General features: G+C 47.9%; 2 protein-coding genes across 2 annotated transcripts; both read left to right on the top strand.

Moving 5' to 3' along the window:
- The first annotated feature begins 5,232 nt into the window (after positions 1 to 5,232).
- On the top strand, positions 5,233 to 6,180 carry LOC119921398 (olfactory receptor-like protein OLF4). The gene has a single exon (XM_038741645.1). It carries the CDS (start codon positions 5,233 to 5,235, stop codon positions 6,178 to 6,180), a length of 948 nt encoding a protein of 315 aa, XP_038597573.1.
- A 5,357-nt stretch (positions 6,181 to 11,537) lies between these two features.
- On the top strand, positions 11,538 to 16,772 carry LOC119921397 (olfactory receptor 7A10-like). Its single transcript, XM_038741644.1, has 4 exons — positions 11,538 to 12,453; positions 13,388 to 13,430; positions 16,546 to 16,646; positions 16,711 to 16,772. Exons 1-4 carry the CDS (start codon positions 11,538 to 11,540, stop codon positions 16,770 to 16,772), a joined length of 1,122 nt encoding a protein of 373 aa, XP_038597572.1.
- The last annotated feature ends 1,749 nt before the right edge of the window (positions 16,773 to 18,521 follow it).

The following is an 18,521-nucleotide window of genomic DNA, read 5'->3' as shown; positions in this document are numbered from 1 at the left end:
CCTGAGAGTGGGGTCAGTGGCCTCATCATCCCGGTGATGGCAACAGTGTCCAGGTCTGCCAGGTGGGAAGTGGAGCCAAGACCCCTGTCCCTGAAAGCCAGGGGCTGGGGAGGGGCCAGGGAGAAGGGCATGTCTCTGGGGGAGGTGCAGACCCCCATTGGAGTGTGGGTCCTCATCTCGATCCTCCACAGGCTCTTCCTCTCTGTTATACGTTACTGACCACATTTAGGAGAGAAACCAACAGCCACATGCATGGGCTGGGTGCTCTAGTCTGGGTGTGAGCAGCTGCTCTTCTTCACTTGAAATGCCTAGCCTTCCATGTACAGGTTGGAACACCCACCAAGCAGGCTCAGTTGAAGTCACAGAACACCCGAGGATGGGTAGTCTGGGGTTCTAAATGCAGGAAACTTCAACCCTACACCAATCTATCAACCAATCATATTTATTGACCGCTTACTGTGTGCAGAGCACTGTACTAAGCACTTGGGAGAGTAAAGCCCAGCAATATGACAAAAATACTCCCTGTCCACAATGACCTTACAATCTAGTTGAGGAGACAGACAATAATATAAATAGATAATAATAATGATGATGATGATGGTATTTGTTCAGCGCTTACTATGTGCAAAGCACTGTTCTAAGATACACATTCTGGCCACCCTTGCTTTCAGATCACTGACAGAGAAGGGAAAGGCTTCCAAGTGTGGGATGGTTCCGGTCACAATGACCTGTTTTCTACAAAAGCCACCTGGCTCACCTGATTTTGTGTCCACATTATCATTATCATCATCAATGCTATTTACTGAGTGTTTACTATGTGCAAAATACTGTACTGAACCCTTGTGAGAATACAATACAACGGAGTTAAAACCAATAGTGTGCAGTGCTTCTTCTTCTGCAAGGGATGGAGAAAGGACAGGGAGGGCCAGAGGTCGTTGGAGGTCAGCAGCTTGAGCCATGCAGCCGCAATCAGGGACCGGTGTGTCAGAGACTGGGTACCCAGGGGAACTCTGTTCTAGTGGTACCTGCTGGCCACAGTGTGACAAATAATGCCTGGGCTGGGTTTCCATAGCGTTTTTGTCTATCATCCTGGATGCAATCTGAAGGGGGTAATGCTGGTGGTGACTTCTCCGAGTTTCGGGTATTGCCCTGGGTGTTTCTTAGCAAAAATCCAACAGGTCTCCCCTGGTCCCTACCAGGCCCAATAACAACCTGCCCAAACCAGGATGTTTCACCACCAAAACTGGTGAAGGTCACCAAGCCAACCTTATTCACTTTAAATTTAACCTTTCCTGCCCTAAAACTGCCCTCTCCTCTGCCAGGCAAAACAGTGTTTCTTCCCTTATTGACAACCATGCACATCACCCACATCAGCTGTTCCGGACATTTAACTCCCTCCTCAAGCCCCCTGTTCCTCCCCCTCCTCCATCTCTCACCCTCAATGATCTGGCCACCTACTTCATTAGGAAAATTCACACCATCAGGTCTGAGCTCCCCAAAGTCACTGCTCCCCTTTCTCCATCCCCCCACTCTCAACCTCCTCCGCTACCTTCCCATATTTTTTGCTAGTTTCTTCAGAGGAGATCTCCTTCCTCCTCTCAAGTGTCACTCCTGCCACCTGTGCTTCGGACCCCATTCCCTCTCATCTTATAAAAACTCTCACCCCTTCCTTCCTCCCCTCCTTAACTTCCATCCTCAACCACTCACTCTCCATCGGCTTCCTCCCCTCTGCCTTCAAACATGCCCAATTCTCCCCATCCTAAAAAAACCCACTCTTGACCCCACTGCTCCTTCCAGTTATTGCCCTATCTCCCTCCTACCCTTCCTTTCCAAACTCCTAGAGCAAGTCGTCTATACTCGATTCCTCGAATTGCTCAACTCCAATGCTCTCCTGGATGCCCTCGAGTCTAGCTTCAGTCCCCTCCATTCTACCGAACTGCCCTATCAAACGTCCCCAATGACCAATGATGCATACAGTTCTAGTTCCTCCTTCTTTTAATGATCATAGGTGTGAACGATATTTGAGAGATCCTTAGTGACCCTTGATGATGCTATGTGGGAACCCTCAAGGGGAAGATACTCCTTTGGGTGATGAAAAGAGTAGGTCTCTGGAGGACTCTTCCAAGAATGAACAATTAGTTCCTGAGATGACCAAGCAGTCTCTCCTAGACCATTGGATGCAGGCTGTATGTACTATCTTGCTGGTATCACCTTTCCTGTAGCTCGTGGGCCATGTACACAGTGGACCACTGGCCGACTAGTAAAAGTTACTCTCCTTAATATCATCTTAACGGTTAGGGATGTATCATCTAACATCCCTAATTTTCCTTCTAAGTCATCCAGTAAGACAAGAATCTAAGACTGACCATTCCTGGGTGAGATCTTGAGAAGTAGTGTGGCCTAGTGGATAGAGTATGTACCTGGGAGTCAGAAGGGCCTGGGTTCTAATCCCTGCTCCACTACCTGTCTGCTGTGTGACACTGGGCAAGTCACTTCACTTCCCTGTGCCTTCCCTGTAAACTGGGGATCGACTGAGAGCGCCATGTGGGACACAGACTGCATCCGACCTGATTAACTTGGATCTATTGTAGTAATGAAGATGATGGTATTTGTTAAGAACTTACTATGTGCCAAGCACTGTTCTAAGCCCTGTGGGGGATACAAGGTAATCAGGGTGTTCCTCGTGGGGCTCACAGTCTTAATCTCCATTTTAGAGATGAGGGAACTGAGGAACGGAGAAGTTAAGTGACTTGCCTAAGGTCACACAGCTGACAAGTGCTGGATCCCTGATTAGAACCCATGAACTCTGACTCCCAAGCCTATGCTTTTTCCATTGAGCCATGCTGCTTAGTGCAGTGACCCTGGCACATATTAAGTGCATAACAGATACCATCAAAATTGGTCCATTCACCTGGGTTGAGTGAAGTAGATGGCTGGAGTCCCAGATGAGATCAGGGATGCCAAATTTACATCTTGAGAAGCAGCTTGGCCTAGTAGATAGAGAACGGGCCTGGGAGTCACTAGGACCTGAGTTCTAGTCTCAGCTCTGTCACTTGTCTGCCCTGTGACCTTGGGCAAGTCATTGAACTTCTCCATGCCTCACTTACCTCATCTGTAAAATGGGAATTATGACTCTGAGCCCCATGTGGGACATGGACTGTGTCAACCCGATTGCCTTGCATCTACCCCTGGGCTTAGTACAGTGCCTGGCAAATAGTAAGAACTTAACAAATACCATTTCAAAAAAAGCGTCAGGGGCAAAGCAAGGTGAGGATTTGCAGGGGAAGTGGGATAGGACAGGTCTTGGGAGTGATAGGATGTCTTTGAAGACCTAGATAGGCAAGGGCCGTCACAGGTGAAGACTGCAAAGTTAAGACAGCCGGATATTAGGATTGCTCCAGAAGAAGGGCTGGCCCTCAGGACTGCGGGGATGGAGAAAGTTGGGGTATGATCAGCATGGATCAGCCAAGGTGGACCAGAACCTCCCAACGGAGTTCCATGGCTCCAATCACCTAGAATCTCTCCCACCCAACTAGAACTCCTTCATATCCCCTGACACGGATTTCAGCCTGCAGTGTTTAAACCTGGGAAATGCCTAGGCTTAACGGTGGATTCAGGGATGGGGAAGAGTTTACTGCCTGGACCTTGAAGGGGTTAATTAGGTGGGGTTTCCTGCCAGAACAGGGAGAAGTGTGGGGATGTTTACCTGTCATCAAGGGTTTCTAGAGGATTTAAAAGAAGAAATCACATCATAACAGCCATTTTCACTATTGTATTAGTGTTATTGTTGAGTACCTACCTCATACTAAGCCCTGGTATTTACTCACTGGTATTTATTGAACACTTGTGTGTAGAACACTGTACTAAGCTCCTGGGAAAGCACAGCAGCAGAGGGTAGGCAGGCATAATCTCTGCACTCAATAAAAATACAAGACATGGACTCAATTCTCTGCATCCTGACCCCACTAAGTAAGGGAAGAGAGACTCATAGAAGAAAAAGAACAACAGGAAATTACAATTCAAAATAAGAGCCATTTGAAAATTTAATTGCCCAAATTATTAACATTAAAACGAATAGCTAAAACAGCACTTGGAGGGGGTAATTATCAAGATTCTCTCCTCTCCATTCCAGAGTACTAGAGTACAAATGCCTGCAGTCTTTCTCAGTGTTTCCTAGGTGGTTATGGGCTTTACTTTCATACTGTGGGGGGAGAGGAAGAAGATTCCCCTGACCAGCCAGCGGCCCATCACAGACCGGAGTTTCCCTCTTATGGAGACTCCGGCCGGACAGATGACCCACCCTCCACTCATGAAAGAGATCAGACTTCACTCCTGTAACTGTTGGTGGGTGGAGGGAAGACTACTCTACCCATTGGACCACCCCCTGCAGACGCCACAACCCTCATTCTTATGGGAACTCCAGACACGAGGAAGACAAAAAAGACTGGGAGCGAGGAGTGGGCTGAGCCTTGCAAAAACTGGTGTGATGGGCTTAAAAAGCAAGCAAAATAAACTTATAAGAAGGCATAAGAAAGGAGTTGGGGGGCATTTGCTAAGGGTAGGGTGCAGAACAGCTGCAAGCACCATAAAGTCCATCAACAGGACCCAGAAATATTCTTTTAGCACCAAAATGAGCAAGGCACAAGTTTTTCTCCTTAGTAATGAATACGCTTGGCCTGAGAATTGGGATGAGATTCCATGGAGAAAGCTCAGGAAGAGAGTAGTGATGATGGAGAAATGTCAGGGAATGGGGGTATCTGAAGAAACTGGTATTCTTCAATCCGGTGAGGAGAAACCTGAAGGGCCACTGATGATGGGCTCCGAGTCTCTGATGGGGTTTTCCATGGAGAATGAAGATTAGCCAGAACGGGAGAGGCCAATGCTGTGCCTAGGGGTGGGGCAAAATAGAACCCGCTGCACCTTGTGGCGACACACACACACGGGCCCGGGAAGGGTGAACCCAAGACCCCAGGAAGGCTGGTGAGTGTGAGCAGGAGAATCTCAGATGAACAAATACTCCAGCCAGAAGCCAGCCCTCCCAACCACATTTCCTATAAAGCTGGGGAGATGTCTGAAATCGAGCAGCAGGGGTCTCTCCACTGTTTACCCTGCCCTGCCCCAGAACACACAAATTAAACAGCTTAAAACCTAGACTGAGTCTGAACCAGGATGTGATTGCTCTACCATCCCATTCTCCCGCCCCACATCTCCCCCAGCAGATCCTCCAGCCCCATGGAGAGGGGAAACCAAACTGGGGTCTCAGAATTCCTCCTTCTAGGACTGTCCAACTTGGCAGAGCAGCGGCAGCTCCTCTTCATGCTGCTCCTCTGGTTGTACCTGCTTGGGGTTCTGGGGAGCCTACTCATCGTCCTGGCCGTCAGCTTTGACCCACACCTGCACACCCCCATGTACTTCTTCCTCACCAACCTCTCCCTGGCTGACATCTGCTTCCTGTCCACCATGGTCCCCAAGATGCTGGTCAACATTCAGAACCACGACAAATCCATATCCTACCCTGGCTGCCTGGCACAAATGTACTTCTTCCTTCTGTTTGGAACTCTGGACCACTTTCTCCTCACCGGGATGGCATATGACCGTTACGAGGCCATATGTCACCCCCTCCACTACACCACCATCATGAGCCCACCGCTCTGTACCCTGGTGGCTGCTGGATCCTGGATCTTCAGTTCCCTCCATGCCCTGACACACACCCTATTGGTGGTTCGCTTAACCTTCTGTACCAATTGGGAAATTCCTCACTTCTTCTGTGAACTTTACCAGATCCTAAAGCTTTCCTGTTCTAGCACTGTCATCAATGAAGCACTGGTGTTTGTCTTGGCAGTAGAGATTGGGGTAGGTCCAATCACCGGCCTCCTGTTCTCTTACCTTCGCATCATCTCCACCATATTGAGAATCCCATCTGCAGGGGGTAGGTGGAAAGCTTTCAGCACTTGTGCTTCTCACCTGTCTGTGGTCTCTTTATTCTATAGCACCACCCTTGGGACCTACCTTTGTCCAACATCTACCCAAACATTCAGTAAGGGCTCGATAGCATCTGTGCTGTACACAGTGGTCATCCCCACAATGCATCCCTTCATCTACAGCCTGAGAAACAAGAACATGAAAATGGCCCTGAGAAACGCATTCAACAGGAGAAGTGTCTTCTCTCGAGGACTCTGACATGCTGATTCACCTGAAGCTTATTTTTCTGAGAAAGTTTAGCCAGCTCTCAAAGATAACATACTTTTTGTCATGTACAATTTGGTTTTGTTTGTTTTTTGTAGGAGAGGAACAGACTATATTCCTAGTGAGAGTTTACCATCCTCCTTTATGGTCACCAATATTCTGTTGACCAGAGAAGCAGTGTGGCCTAGTGGAAAGATCAGGGACATGGGAGTCAGAGAAACTGGGCTCTTATCCCAGCTCATCACTTGTCTGCTGTGTGACTTTGAACAAGTCACTTAACTTTTCTGTGCTTCAGGTCCTTATCTATAAAATGGGATTTCAGTACCTGTTCCCCCTCCTACTGAGACTGTGAGACCTAATCATCTTATATCTGCCCCAGCCCTTAGTACAATGCTTGGCACATAACCTATGCCATTATTATTAGGGAAGCAGCATGGCCTGGTGGACATACTATGGGCCTGGGAGTTGGAAGAACAGGGATCTAATCCTGCTTCTGCAACTTCTCTGCTGTGTGACCATGGACAAGTCACTTCACTTTTCTGGGCCTCATTTACCTCATCTATGAAATGGAGATTAGGATTGTGAGTCTTTTCTGAGACGGAGATTGTGTCCATCCCGATTATCTTGTATCTACCCCACACTTAGTACAGTGCCTGGCGCATGGTAAGCACTTAAATACCACTTAAAAAAGAAAATCTCCTGGGACATCACCCTAAGCAAAGCCCAGCAAGGAGACCAGGCACTGAGAGTTTGTGTGTCTCTCACATGGAGCTGGGGGAGCCATAAACTGTGGGGCCTGAGGGACCAGAGACTCCTGCAAATAGTCCTGCCGTAAGCCCCACTCACACCACCACTGCGCCTGTGGTTGGGGACGCAGTGCTTCTGCTTGGAGCTCCACATCTCCTCGTCCCTCTTCCCCCTCAGCTACAAGGATTGTTCCAGGACGATTTCTCCACCACAAGGCCCATCAACCGAAGGGACAAAGGAGGCAGATGGTGCAGACAGCCTTCATTGCCCGACTGACCCCAAGACGACCTGCACAGGTAGGGAACGACACCCCCCCGACACCCGTCCCAGCACACAGGAGCACCCATGCCTCTTCCCAGCCACGATGGGAGAACTTTAGCCTTCACTCTGATCCAATATTGAGGCTACAAGTACATCCCAGCCCCCTTCCCCAGGGGGTCCGCAGGAGTCTAAAAGCCACAATATTGGGGCATTCTGAAAGTGAGATATGACCTCCCTACTCAAATCAAACTTACAACAGCACTTAGAACAGTGCTCAGCGCTTAGAACAGTGCTTCGCACATAGTAAGCACCTAACAAATGCCATTATTAATTATTAATAATTAATTAATCAAACTAGCACTCTTCCCCTCTTCAAGGCTCTACTGTGAGCTCACCTCCTCCAGGATGTCTTCCCAGACTGAGCCCCCCTTTTCCTCTACTCCTCCTCCCCTCCCCACCTCCTCTACTCCATCCCTCTGCTCTACCCCCTTCCCCTCCCCACAGCACTTGTTTATATTTGTACAAAATTATTACTTTATTTATTTTATTAATAATAATAATACTAAATATTTTCTATAGTTCTATTTATCTATATTGATGGTATCGATAGCTGTCTACTTTTTTTGTTTTGTTGTCTGTCTCCTGCTTTCAGGCTGTGAGCCTGTTGTTGGGTAGAGATTCTCTCTTTCTATTGCCGAATTTACTTTCCAAATGCCTAGTGCAGTGCTCTGCATAACAGTAAGCGCTCAATAAATCTGATTGAATGAATGAATCATTACTATTTTCACCGACCCTTTCAGGGAACAGGAGACTGTCTGTCTCATTCCATAGCCATTACTGAAGACACTATACCCCAAGATCTCAGTGCATAACAGGTCCTCTTTATTAAAACATCCCACTGGATCCCACATAACAAGGTGCACCATCCCGGTACAAACAGATAGACACACACTTTTGCGGCAACTAGTTGTGCCTTTTATATTCTAAAGCACCCCCACTAAAAGTCTTCCCAGTTGCTGCTCTGCACACAGAGGAAGTCCCTCCCTCCTTTTAATGAATCCTGGAGAGGAAATTTCTACTTTCTGGTGATGCCTACAGTCTTAGTTCCTCCTTCTTTTGATGATCACAGGTTTGAACCATTTTTGAGAGAGCCTTAGTTAGCCTTGCTGATAGTCTGCGGGAACCCTCAGAGGGAAGTTCCTCCTTTGGGTGATGCAAAGAGTGGGTCTCTGGAGGACTCTTCCAAGAATGAACAATTAGTTCCCGAGATGACCAAGCAGTCTGTCCAAGACCATCCGATGCAGGCTGTATACACTATCTTGCTGGTATCACTTATCCTGCAGCTTGTGGGCCCTATACCCAATGGACCACTGGCCAACTGGTAACAGTTACTCTCCTTAATATCATGTAAATGGTTAGGGATAACTCATCTAATATCCCTAATTTACCCTCAAAGTCATCCAATAAGACAAGAATCTAAGACCGACAATTCCTGGGCGAGATCTTGAGAAGCAGTGTGGCCTAGTGGACAGAGCATGGACCTGGGAGTCAGAAGGACTAGGTTCTATTCCCAGCTCCTGTCACTTGTCTGCTGTGTGACATTGGCCAAGTCACTTCACTTCCCTGTGCCTTCCCTGTAAAATGGAGATTGACTGAGAGTGCCATGTGGGACATGGACTGCATCCAATCTGATTGACTTGGATCTATTGCAGTGACGATGATGATGATGGTATTTGTTAAGGGCTTACTATGTGCTAAGCACTGTTCTAAGCTCTGGGGGGATACAAGGTAATGAGGCTGTACCACGTGGAGCTCGCTGTCTTAATGACCATTTTACAGATGAGGGAACTGAGGCACGGAGAAGTTAAGGAACTTGCCCAAAGTCACACAGCTGGCAAGTGGCAGAGCCGTGATTAGAACCCATGACCTCTGACAGCCAAGCCTGTGCTCTTTCCATTGAGCCACGCTGCTTAGTACAGTGCGTCTGGCACATATTAAGTGTATAACAGATACCATAAAAAATGGCCCATCCACCTGGGTTGAGGGAAGTAGATGGCTGGTGTCCCAGATGAGATCATGGATGACAAATTTTTATCTAGAGAAGCAGCTTGGCCCAGTGGAGAGAACTCGGGCCTGGGAATAAACAGGACCTGGGTTCTAGTCCCAGCTCTGCCACTTGTCTGCTCTGTGACCTTGGGCAAGTCATAGAACTTCTCCGTGCCTCACTTATCTCGTCTGTAATATGTGAACTATGACTGTGAGCCCCATGTGGGACATGGAAAGTGTCAACCTGATTGCCATGCATCTACCCCAGGGCTCAGTACAGTGCCTGGAAAATAGTAAGAACTTAACAAATACTACTTTTAAAAAAAGAGTCAGGGGCAAAGTAAGGTGAGTATTTGCAGGAAAAGTGGGGTGGGACAGGTTTGAAGTGACAGGACGGCTTTGAAGACCTAACTGGTCAAGGGCCATCACAGGTGAAGACTTCTGGATACTAGGATTGCTCCAGAAGAAGGGCTGGCCCTCAGGACTGCGGGGCTGGAGAAAGTTGGGCTGGGGGTATGATCAGCATGGATCAGCCAAGGTGGACCAGAACCTCCCAACAGAGTTTCATGGTTCCAATCACCTAGAATCCCACTGAGCCAACTAGAACTACTTCATACTCCCTGACACGGATTTCAACCTGCAGTGTTTAAACCCGGGAAATGCCTAGGCTTAACAATGGATTCAGGGATGGGGGAGAGTTTACTTCCTGGACCTTGGAGGGGTTAATTACGTGGGTTTTCCTGCTAGAACAGGGAGAAGTGGGGGATATGTTTACCTTTCATCAAGGGTTTCTAGAGGATTTAAAAACAGCAATCACATCATAACAGCCATTTTCAGGATTCTATTAGTGTTATTCTTGAGCACTTACCTCATACTAAGCCCTGGTATTTAATCACTGGTATTTATTGAACACTTGTGTGTAGAGCACTGTACTAAGCTCCTGGGAAAGCACAGCAGAAGAACGTAGGCAGGCATAATCTCTGCCTTCAAGAAAAATACAAGACACGGTCCCAGTTCTCTGGACCCTGACCCCACTAGGTAAGGGAAGAGAGACCCACAGGAGAAAAAGAACAACAGTACATTACAATCCAAAATAAGAGCTATTACACAATTTAATTCCCCAAATTATCAAAATTTAATAAATAGCTAAAGCAGCACTTGGGGGCAGGGGGAATTACCATGATTCTCTCCTCTCCAGTTAAAAGTACTACAGTACAAATGCTTGCAGTCTTTCCCAGGGTTTCCTAGGTGGTATGGGCTTTATTTTCATCCTGCGGGGGAGAGGAAGAAGGCTCACCTGGCCAGCCAGCGGCTCATCACAGACCGGAGCTTCCCTCTATTGGGGACCCCGGCCGCATGGATGGCCCACCCTCCACTCTTGATAGAGATCTGGCTTCACTCCTCAAATTGTTGGGTGGGTTTTGAGGAGACTACTCCAGCCATTGGACCACCCCCTGCAGATGCCAGAACCCTCATTCTTATGGGAAGTCCAGAAATGTGGAAGACAAACAAGACTGGGAGCAAGGGCTGGAACTGAGCGTGGCAGAAACAAGTATGTTGGGCTTTAAAAGAAAGCAAAAATAAACTTATTAAGAAGGCATAAGGGAGGAGTTGGGGCTCATTTGCTAAGGGTAGGGTGCAGGGCAGCTGCGAGCACTGTAAGCACTGCGAGCATCAACAGGACCCAGCAATATTCTTTTGCCACCAAAATGAGCAAGGCACAATTTTTCTCCTTAGTACTGAGTAGGCTTGACCTGAGAAGTGGGATGACATTCCATGGAGAAGGCTCCGGAGGAAGCAGTGATGATGGATAAATGTCTGGGAATGGGGTGTCTGAAGAAAATGGGATTATTCATTCAGGTGAGGCGACGCCTGAGGGGCCACTGATGATGGGCTCTGAGTCTCTGATGGGGTGTTCCATGGAGAATGAGGAGCAGCCGGACTGAGAGCCCAATTCTGTGCCTGGGGATGGGGCTGAAATAGAACCCGCTTCACTAGTGCTGACACACCCCAGGGCCCGGAAATGGTTGACCCAGGAACTCCAGCAAGGCTGGAGAGTGTGAGCAGGAGAGTCTCAGATGAACAAATACTCCAGCCAGAACGCAGCCCTCCCAACCACATTTCCAATAAAGCGAGGAAATGTATGAAATCGAGTAGTAGGGGTCTCTCCACTGTTTACTCTGCCCCGGCACAAACACATTAAACTGCATAAAGTCCAGACTGAGTCTGAACCAGGATGTGATTGCTCCTCCATCCAATTCTCCTGCCTCATCTCCCCCGGCAGATCCTCCGGCCCCATGGACAGGGGAAACCAAACCACTGTCTCAGAATTCCTCCTCCTGGGACTGTCCTACTGGGCGGAGCAGCGGCAGCTGCTCTTCATGCTGTTCCTCTGGATGTACCTGCTCGGGTTCCTGGGGAGCCTGCTCATCGTTCTGGCCATCGGCTCCGACCCGCACCTGCACACCCCCATGTACTTCTTCCTCACCAACCCCTCCCTGGCCGACATCTGTCTCCTGTCCACCACAGTCCCCAAGATGCTGGTCAACATTCAGACCCACAGCAAATCCATATCCTACCCTGGCTGCCTGGTGCAAGTGTATTTCTTCATTCTCTTCATAAGTCTGGACCACTTTCTCCTCACTGGAATGGCTTATGACCGCTACGGGGCCATATGCCACCCCCTCCACTACCCCACCATCATGAGCCCATGGCTCTGTGCCCTGATGGTAACTGCGTCCTGGATTGTCAGCAGTCTCCATGCTCTGACACATACTTTAATGGTACTTCGAATATCCTTCTGTGCAGACAATAAAATCTATCACTTCTTCTGTGAGCCTATCCAGATCATAAACCTTTCCTGCACTGATCCACTCATCAATGAAATATTACTCTTTGTTCTTGCAGCTCTGTTAGGGCTAGGTCCCCTCACGGGCCTTCTGTTCTCTTACAATTGGATTTTCTCCACTATTGTGAGAATCCCATCTGCCAGGGGAAGATATAAAGCTTTCTCCACCTGTAGCTCTCATCTGTCCGTGGTCTCTTTGTTCTATGGTACTGGCATTGGGGTCTACCTCAGCCCCCGGTCCACCCACACGGCCAGGAAAGAATCTATATCGTCGGTGATGTACTCGGTGGTGACCCCCATGCTGAACCCTTTCATCTACAGCCTGAGGAACAAGGACATCAAAGGGGCCCTGAGAAAATTCATCAGTAGGAAATCTGGCTTCTTCCAGAGCTTGTAATCCCTTCGTTTTGATTGTTGGCAACTCTTTCCCCTCTCGTCCGCTGGTTGTCAGTGTCCCACAGGCTCTGTTCTGGGCCCCTACTTAGCATATTCTGCACTCACTCGATAGAGGCATTTATGTATTCATGTGGCTTTATTTACCACCTCGATCAATGAATAAATTAATCATCGGTATTTATTGGGCAATTACAGGGTGCAGGGACTTGTACAAAGGGATGGGTAGCATACAATGCAAGAGAGTTTGTGGACACATTCTCTGCCCACAACAAGTTTACAGTCGTGAAGTAAATAAAATGATAAATAAATAAAATGATTATGGATATGCACGTATGTGCTGCAGGGTTGAGGGTGAGGTCAGTATGATGCTCCCAAAGGTAACAAATCCAAGTGCACAGATGATGCAGAAGAGACAGGGAGTCAGGGAAAAGAAGGCTTAATCAGGGAAGGCCCTTATGAGGATGACTCCCAGTTCTATCTCTCTAACCCTGACCTCCCACCGCTGACTTCCAGGCCCATGGTTTTTGCCCGAAGCCATGCTGTCTCCCCCAAGTGGCATTCTAATCTTGGTTCTATTCTTGGGTTCTAATCCCACATTTTCTCTTGCCCCTAAGACAGCTCCTCTTGAATGTCCCACCTGCACCTCAAGTTCAACGTGTTCAAAACTGAACATCTCACTTTCCTTTGTAAAGCCCCTCCTTCTCCATCTCTTCCTAATTTTCCTCCTTCAAACATTCCTCTCTCTGCCAACGACTCCACACCCCCTCCCTGTCCCCAGAAGCTGGCTTCTTTGGCATGATCCTTGACTTCCTCTTTCTCTTTCAATTCTCACATCATTCTCTTTCCAAATCCTGTCAGGTCTTCTTCCACATTTCCAGAATCCACCCTTTCCTCTCCATCCAGGTTACTCCAAGCCTGCAATCCTAGCCCAGCAAGACTACATCAGGTATCAGCCTCATCACTGCTCTCCCTGACTCTAGCTCTCCACCTCTCCAGCCCATTCTCTACACTGCTACATGGAAAATATTTTTTCAGCAGCACTCAGCACACATCTCCTCACACCTCAAAAATCTCCAATGGTTTTCCTTCTCCTTCTGCAATAAACGGAAACTGCTTGCCATTAGCTTCAAAGCTCTGCACCATCTCCCGCCATCTCACATGTCATCTCTCTTCACCGGCTATTCCCCAGCACCCCCAAGCCTTCTTGGTAACCTCTGCCACCATACAATGTCCTAAAAAATGAATCCCCAATCCAGGGTGCAAGGGTCTAGTCAAACGCAATGGCTAAAAAAGACCTACCTCGTGAAGGATTTCTCTGCTCTTTCCCAGTAGCAAGGCTGTGGGTGCAGTGGGGTCTGGCATGGTCAAAATCCCCAGTCCAGCACTGGAATCAGTTGGGGTTCAATTGCCTAGTGAAAAAACATGGATTAGGAATGTATAATTGAAGGTGTGTGGGTAATCCTGTAGCTACCCCAGAGCTTAGAACGTAATAAACATTTAATAAACACCACAATTATTGTGGATTGGTTTTCTTAAGAGGTGGAATTTTCACTTTTATTGGAACAAAGGAACTCAGCTCCCTTTCTGCAAATGTTTTTGGACAAATAAAAAATGGGATATTTCTCAAACAAATCCCTACCATTGATCTAAACTGTGAAAGAAATGGAAAAGGGTAGAATTGTTTTGTAAAAATGATTCCATGGTGTATTTTTATCCATAACAACTAAACATTAGAGTCATGATCTGAAAATATTTGCTGCAGTAAATTATAAGAAATAACCATTATAGGAATTGGGAAGGAGCAGCCTATAGAAGCAGCATGGCGCAGTGGAAAGAGGACGGGCTTGGGAGTCAGAGATCATAGGTTCTAATCCCAGATCCACCACTTGTCAGCTGTATGACTTTGGGCAAGTGACTTCACTTCTCTGTGCCTCAGTTGCCTCATCTGTAAAATGGGGATTAAGACTGTGAGTCCCATGTGGGACAACCTGATTACCTTGTTTCTCCCCAGCGCTTAGAACAGTGCTTGGCACATAGTAAGTGCTTAATAATGCCATCATTATTATTATTACAGGTGTGATGACAAATTGTAGAATTTGCAGAAAGTGAAATTCTGAAATACCCTTCAGTTAACATTTGTCAAATGGGGAAACAGTGAAAAAGGCTGGAAATTGACAAAAAAGATGAATACTTAGGATATGGTTGAAGTGTCATTGTTTATGAAGGGCTGAGATAGCGGCAACAAAGACTCATTGTTGACCAAATCCCACACCATTGGAAGGAGGAGACAACTAATGACACACGCTGGTGGAAGAGTAAAGCCAAACAAAAGGAAATGTAAGAAATTCAGGCAGAAATCAAACATGTTCAAATGGGATTTTTATGAAATTGATGGATGTTATGGATTTATGGAAAGGTGAGGGATAGTGGCCCCCCTCAGGGTTGCATCTGGAGAGTTGCCAGTACTCTATCAGTCTCAGCTATGGGAGGGAGAGTCAAGCACAGGCCTATCCATTCTATTCCTACTTTGGCCAGTGGCTAACAAGTGGATGGCAATCTGCTACAAGTCAAAACTCACCCACGCTGGGCAGCAGTGGCATAGGAGAGAGTTGAGGGCGGAGACTAGAGTTTATTGCGTGGAAGGGGGCAATGGTAAACAGCTTCCGGAATTTGACAAAGAAAACTCTGGAAACCCTACCAGAACGGTTGCAGATGGAGAGCGGGGCCTTCTGGGAGAGATGTGCCAGTGGTGTCGCTATGGGTTAGAAATGAATCAAAGGCATAAGACAAGACAAGAGGGATAGTGGAAGGTTCAGGAAAGGATTAGGAAGGCATCCATTCATGGAAGGTCATTGGAGGGAGCATTAGTGTTGATAGAAGGTACATCCCAGGAAAGCCAACAGGGTGCTTCTGGGATAGGGGGAGGGAGACACTGTCAGAGACAGAATTCTGGGACCTGGGCACCATTGTCCTAAAACAGCAATGGCATTTCTCCGGTTGTAAGATAAGAATGCCACCCAAGGCTCACTATCTCCTGGGCAGATGTTACAGTGGTAGTGCAGTGGAAGATTCTGGGTAGATTCCTGTCTTAGAGGGGTGAGGAGACTGGTCATGGTTGTCCCTTGGTCTGTGCTGAGATATTCTCAGGAGTCCGCCTGCGGGATATAATCACTGAGCTTCAGGGGATGGCTGTCCAGGGGAGCCCAGAAGATTCATTCAGTCATTCTTTCAATCTTGTTTATTGAGCGCTTACTGTGTGCAGAGCACTATACTAAGTGCTTGGGGAGTACAATTCGGCAATAAATCTGGGCTCCACCACTTGTCAGCTGTGTGGCCTTGGGCAAGCCACTTAACTTCTCTGTGCCTCAGTTACTTCATCTGTAAAATGGGGATTAAGACTGTGAGCCCCACGTGGGACAACCTCATCACCTTGTATCCCCCAGTGCTCAAAACAGTGCTTCATACAGAGTAAGTGCTTAAAAAATACCATCAAAAAAAATCCCTGCCCACAGCAGGCTTACAGTCAAGAAGGAATAATAATGTGTTAAGTGCTAACTATGTGCCAAGCACTGTTCTAAATACTGGAGTAGATACAAGGTAATCAGGCACTCCCACTTGGGGCTTACAGTCTTAATCTCCATTTTACAGATGAAGCAACTGAGGCACAAGAGACGTTAAGTAACTTGCCCAAAGTCGCACAGTTGATAAGCAGCAGAGGCGGGAATAGAACCCACGACCTCTTTCCACAAAGTCCACGCTCTTTCCACTAAACCATGCTAAACTGTCCCCAGTAAGATTATATTATCATCCCCATATATCTTCCTCAGCAAAGCCAAGAGGTGCCTGGACAGAAACGAGAAGCTGAGTGTTTGTTTCTCTCTAACAAGGAGCTCAGGAAGCCATGGAGTGTGAGTCCCAAGGGCCCAGAGACTCTTGCAAATAGTCCTGCCATGAGCCCCTTTCCCATCTACACTGCCCCCATGAGTGAGGATGCAGCGCTCCTGCCTGGGACCCTGCAATCCTGTGTTCCTCTTCCCACTCAGCCACATCGGTTGTTCTAGGAGGAGTTCCCCACCACAAAGCTCATCCCCCAAGGGTACAGAGGAGGTGGACTGCGTATGCAAAGTACATTGCTCGACAGACCTCAAGACAATCGGCACCGGTAAGGTACGTTCCCCCCAAGCCAGCCCACGGGAACACCTGCACCTGTTACCCACCCCTGACAGGAGAACTTCCTTCATACTACTCCGATATTGGGACTAAAGCGTGTTTCAACCCACCTCCTTGATGGTAAGCCACAGGATTGGGGCATCCTGAGAGTGGGTTCAGTGGCCTCATCATCCCGGTGAGGGCCACAGTGGCCAGGTCTGCTGGGTGGGAAGTGAAGCCGGTGACCCCTGTCCCTGATGGTCAGGGGCTGGGGAGGGGGCTGGGAGAAGGGCATGTCTCTGGGGGAGGTGCAGACCCCCTTTAACTTTCCACGGGAGTGTGGGTCCTCATCTCGACCTTCCACAGGCTCTTCCTCTCTGTTATATGTTATTGACCACATTTAGGAGAGAAACCAACAGCCACATGCATGGGCTGGGCGCCCTAGTCTGGGTGTGAGCAGCTGCTCTTCCTCACTTGAAAGGCCTAGCCTTCCTTGTTCGGGTTGGAACACCCTCACAGCATGCTCAGTTGAAGTCACAGAACACCCGAGGACTTGTAGTCTGGGGTTCTAAATGCAGGAAACTTCAACCCTATATCAATGTATCAACCAATCATATTTATTGACCGCTTACTGTGTGCAGAGCACCATACTAAGCACTTGGGAGAGTAAAGCCCAGCAAGAGGACAGAAATATTCCCTGCCCACAATGAACTTACAGTCTAGTTGGGGAGGCAGACAATAATATAAATAGATAATAATAATAATGATGGTGATGGAATTTGTTAAGCACTTACTATGCACAAAGGACCGTTTTAAGATACACATTCCAGCCACCCTTGCTTTCAGATCACTGACAGAGAAGGGAAAGGCTTCCAAGTGTGGGATGGTTCCGGTCACAATGATCTTTTTTTCTGCAATAGCCACCTGGCTCATCTGATCTTGTGTTCACTTTATCATTACCATGATCAATGGTATTTATTGAGTGCTTACTCTGTGCAAAGTACTGTACTGAACCCTTGTGAGAATACAACGGAGTTAGCAAGACAAACCAATAGTGTGCAGTGCTTCTTTTTCTGTGGCCCATGCTGCAAGGGATGGAGAAAGGACAGGGAGGGCCAGAGGTCGTTGGAGTTCAGCAGCTTGAGCCATGCAGCAGGAGTCAGGGACCAGTGTGCCAGAGACTGGGTATACAGGGGAGCTCTGTTCTAGTGGTATCTGCTGGCCACAGTATGACAAATGATGCCTGGGCTGGGTATCTATACCGTTTTTGTCTATCATCTGGGATGCCATCTGAAGAGGGTATTGCTGGTGGTGAATTCTCTGAGATTCGGGTATTGCCCTGGGTGTTTCTTGGCTAAAATCCAGCAAGTCTCCCCTGGTCCCTACCAGGCCTAATAATAACCTACCCAAACCAGGATGTTTCACCACCAAAACTGGTGAAGGTCACCAAGCCAACCTTGTTCACTTTAAAGTTAACCTTTCCTGCCCTAAAACTACCCCCTCCTCTGCCAGGCAAAACAATTTTTCTTCCCTTATTGACACCCATCTCCATTACCCACGTTGGCTGTTCCGGACATTCAACTCCCTCCTCAGGCCCCCTGTTCCTCCGTCTCCTCCATCTCTCACCCCCAATGATCTGGGCACCTATTTCATTAGGAAAATTAACACCATCAGGTCTGAGCTCCCCAAAAGGTCACCGCTCCCCCTTCTCCATCCCCCGACTCTCAACCTTCTCCTCTACTTTTCCATACTTTCTGGCAGTATCTTCAGAGAAGATCTCCTTCCTCCTCTCACCTGCCACCCCCACTACCTATGGTTTGGACCCCATTCCCTCTCATCCTATAAAAACTCTCACCCCTTCCCTCCTCCCCTCCTTAACTTCCATCTT

The sequence above is a fragment of the Tachyglossus aculeatus genome, assembly GCF_015852505.1.
Source record: "Tachyglossus aculeatus isolate mTacAcu1 chromosome 12 unlocalized genomic scaffold, mTacAcu1.pri SUPER_6_unloc_2, whole genome shotgun sequence".
NCBI lineage: Eukaryota > Metazoa > Chordata > Mammalia > Monotremata > Tachyglossidae > Tachyglossus > Tachyglossus aculeatus.
This window is presented reverse-complemented; position numbering and strand designations above follow the sequence as displayed.

Excerpts from the sequence above, each read along its gene's own strand:
- LOC119921398 (XM_038741645.1), top strand. The coding sequence starts at position 5,233 with ATGGAGAGGGGAAACCAAACTGGGGTCTCAGAATTCCTCCTTCTAGGA.
- LOC119921397 (XM_038741644.1), top strand. The coding sequence starts at position 11,538 with ATGGACAGGGGAAACCAAACCACTGTCTCAGAATTCCTCCTCCTGGGA. Across the intron at positions 12,454-13,387 it reads GGCCCTGAGAAAATTCATCA|GTTACTCCAAGCCTGCAATC; the intron begins GTAGGAAATCTG and ends CTCTCCATCCAG. Across the intron at positions 13,431-16,545 it reads GCCCAGCAAGACTACATCAG|GAGGAGTTCCCCACCACAAA; the intron begins GTATCAGCCTCA and ends CGGTTGTTCTAG.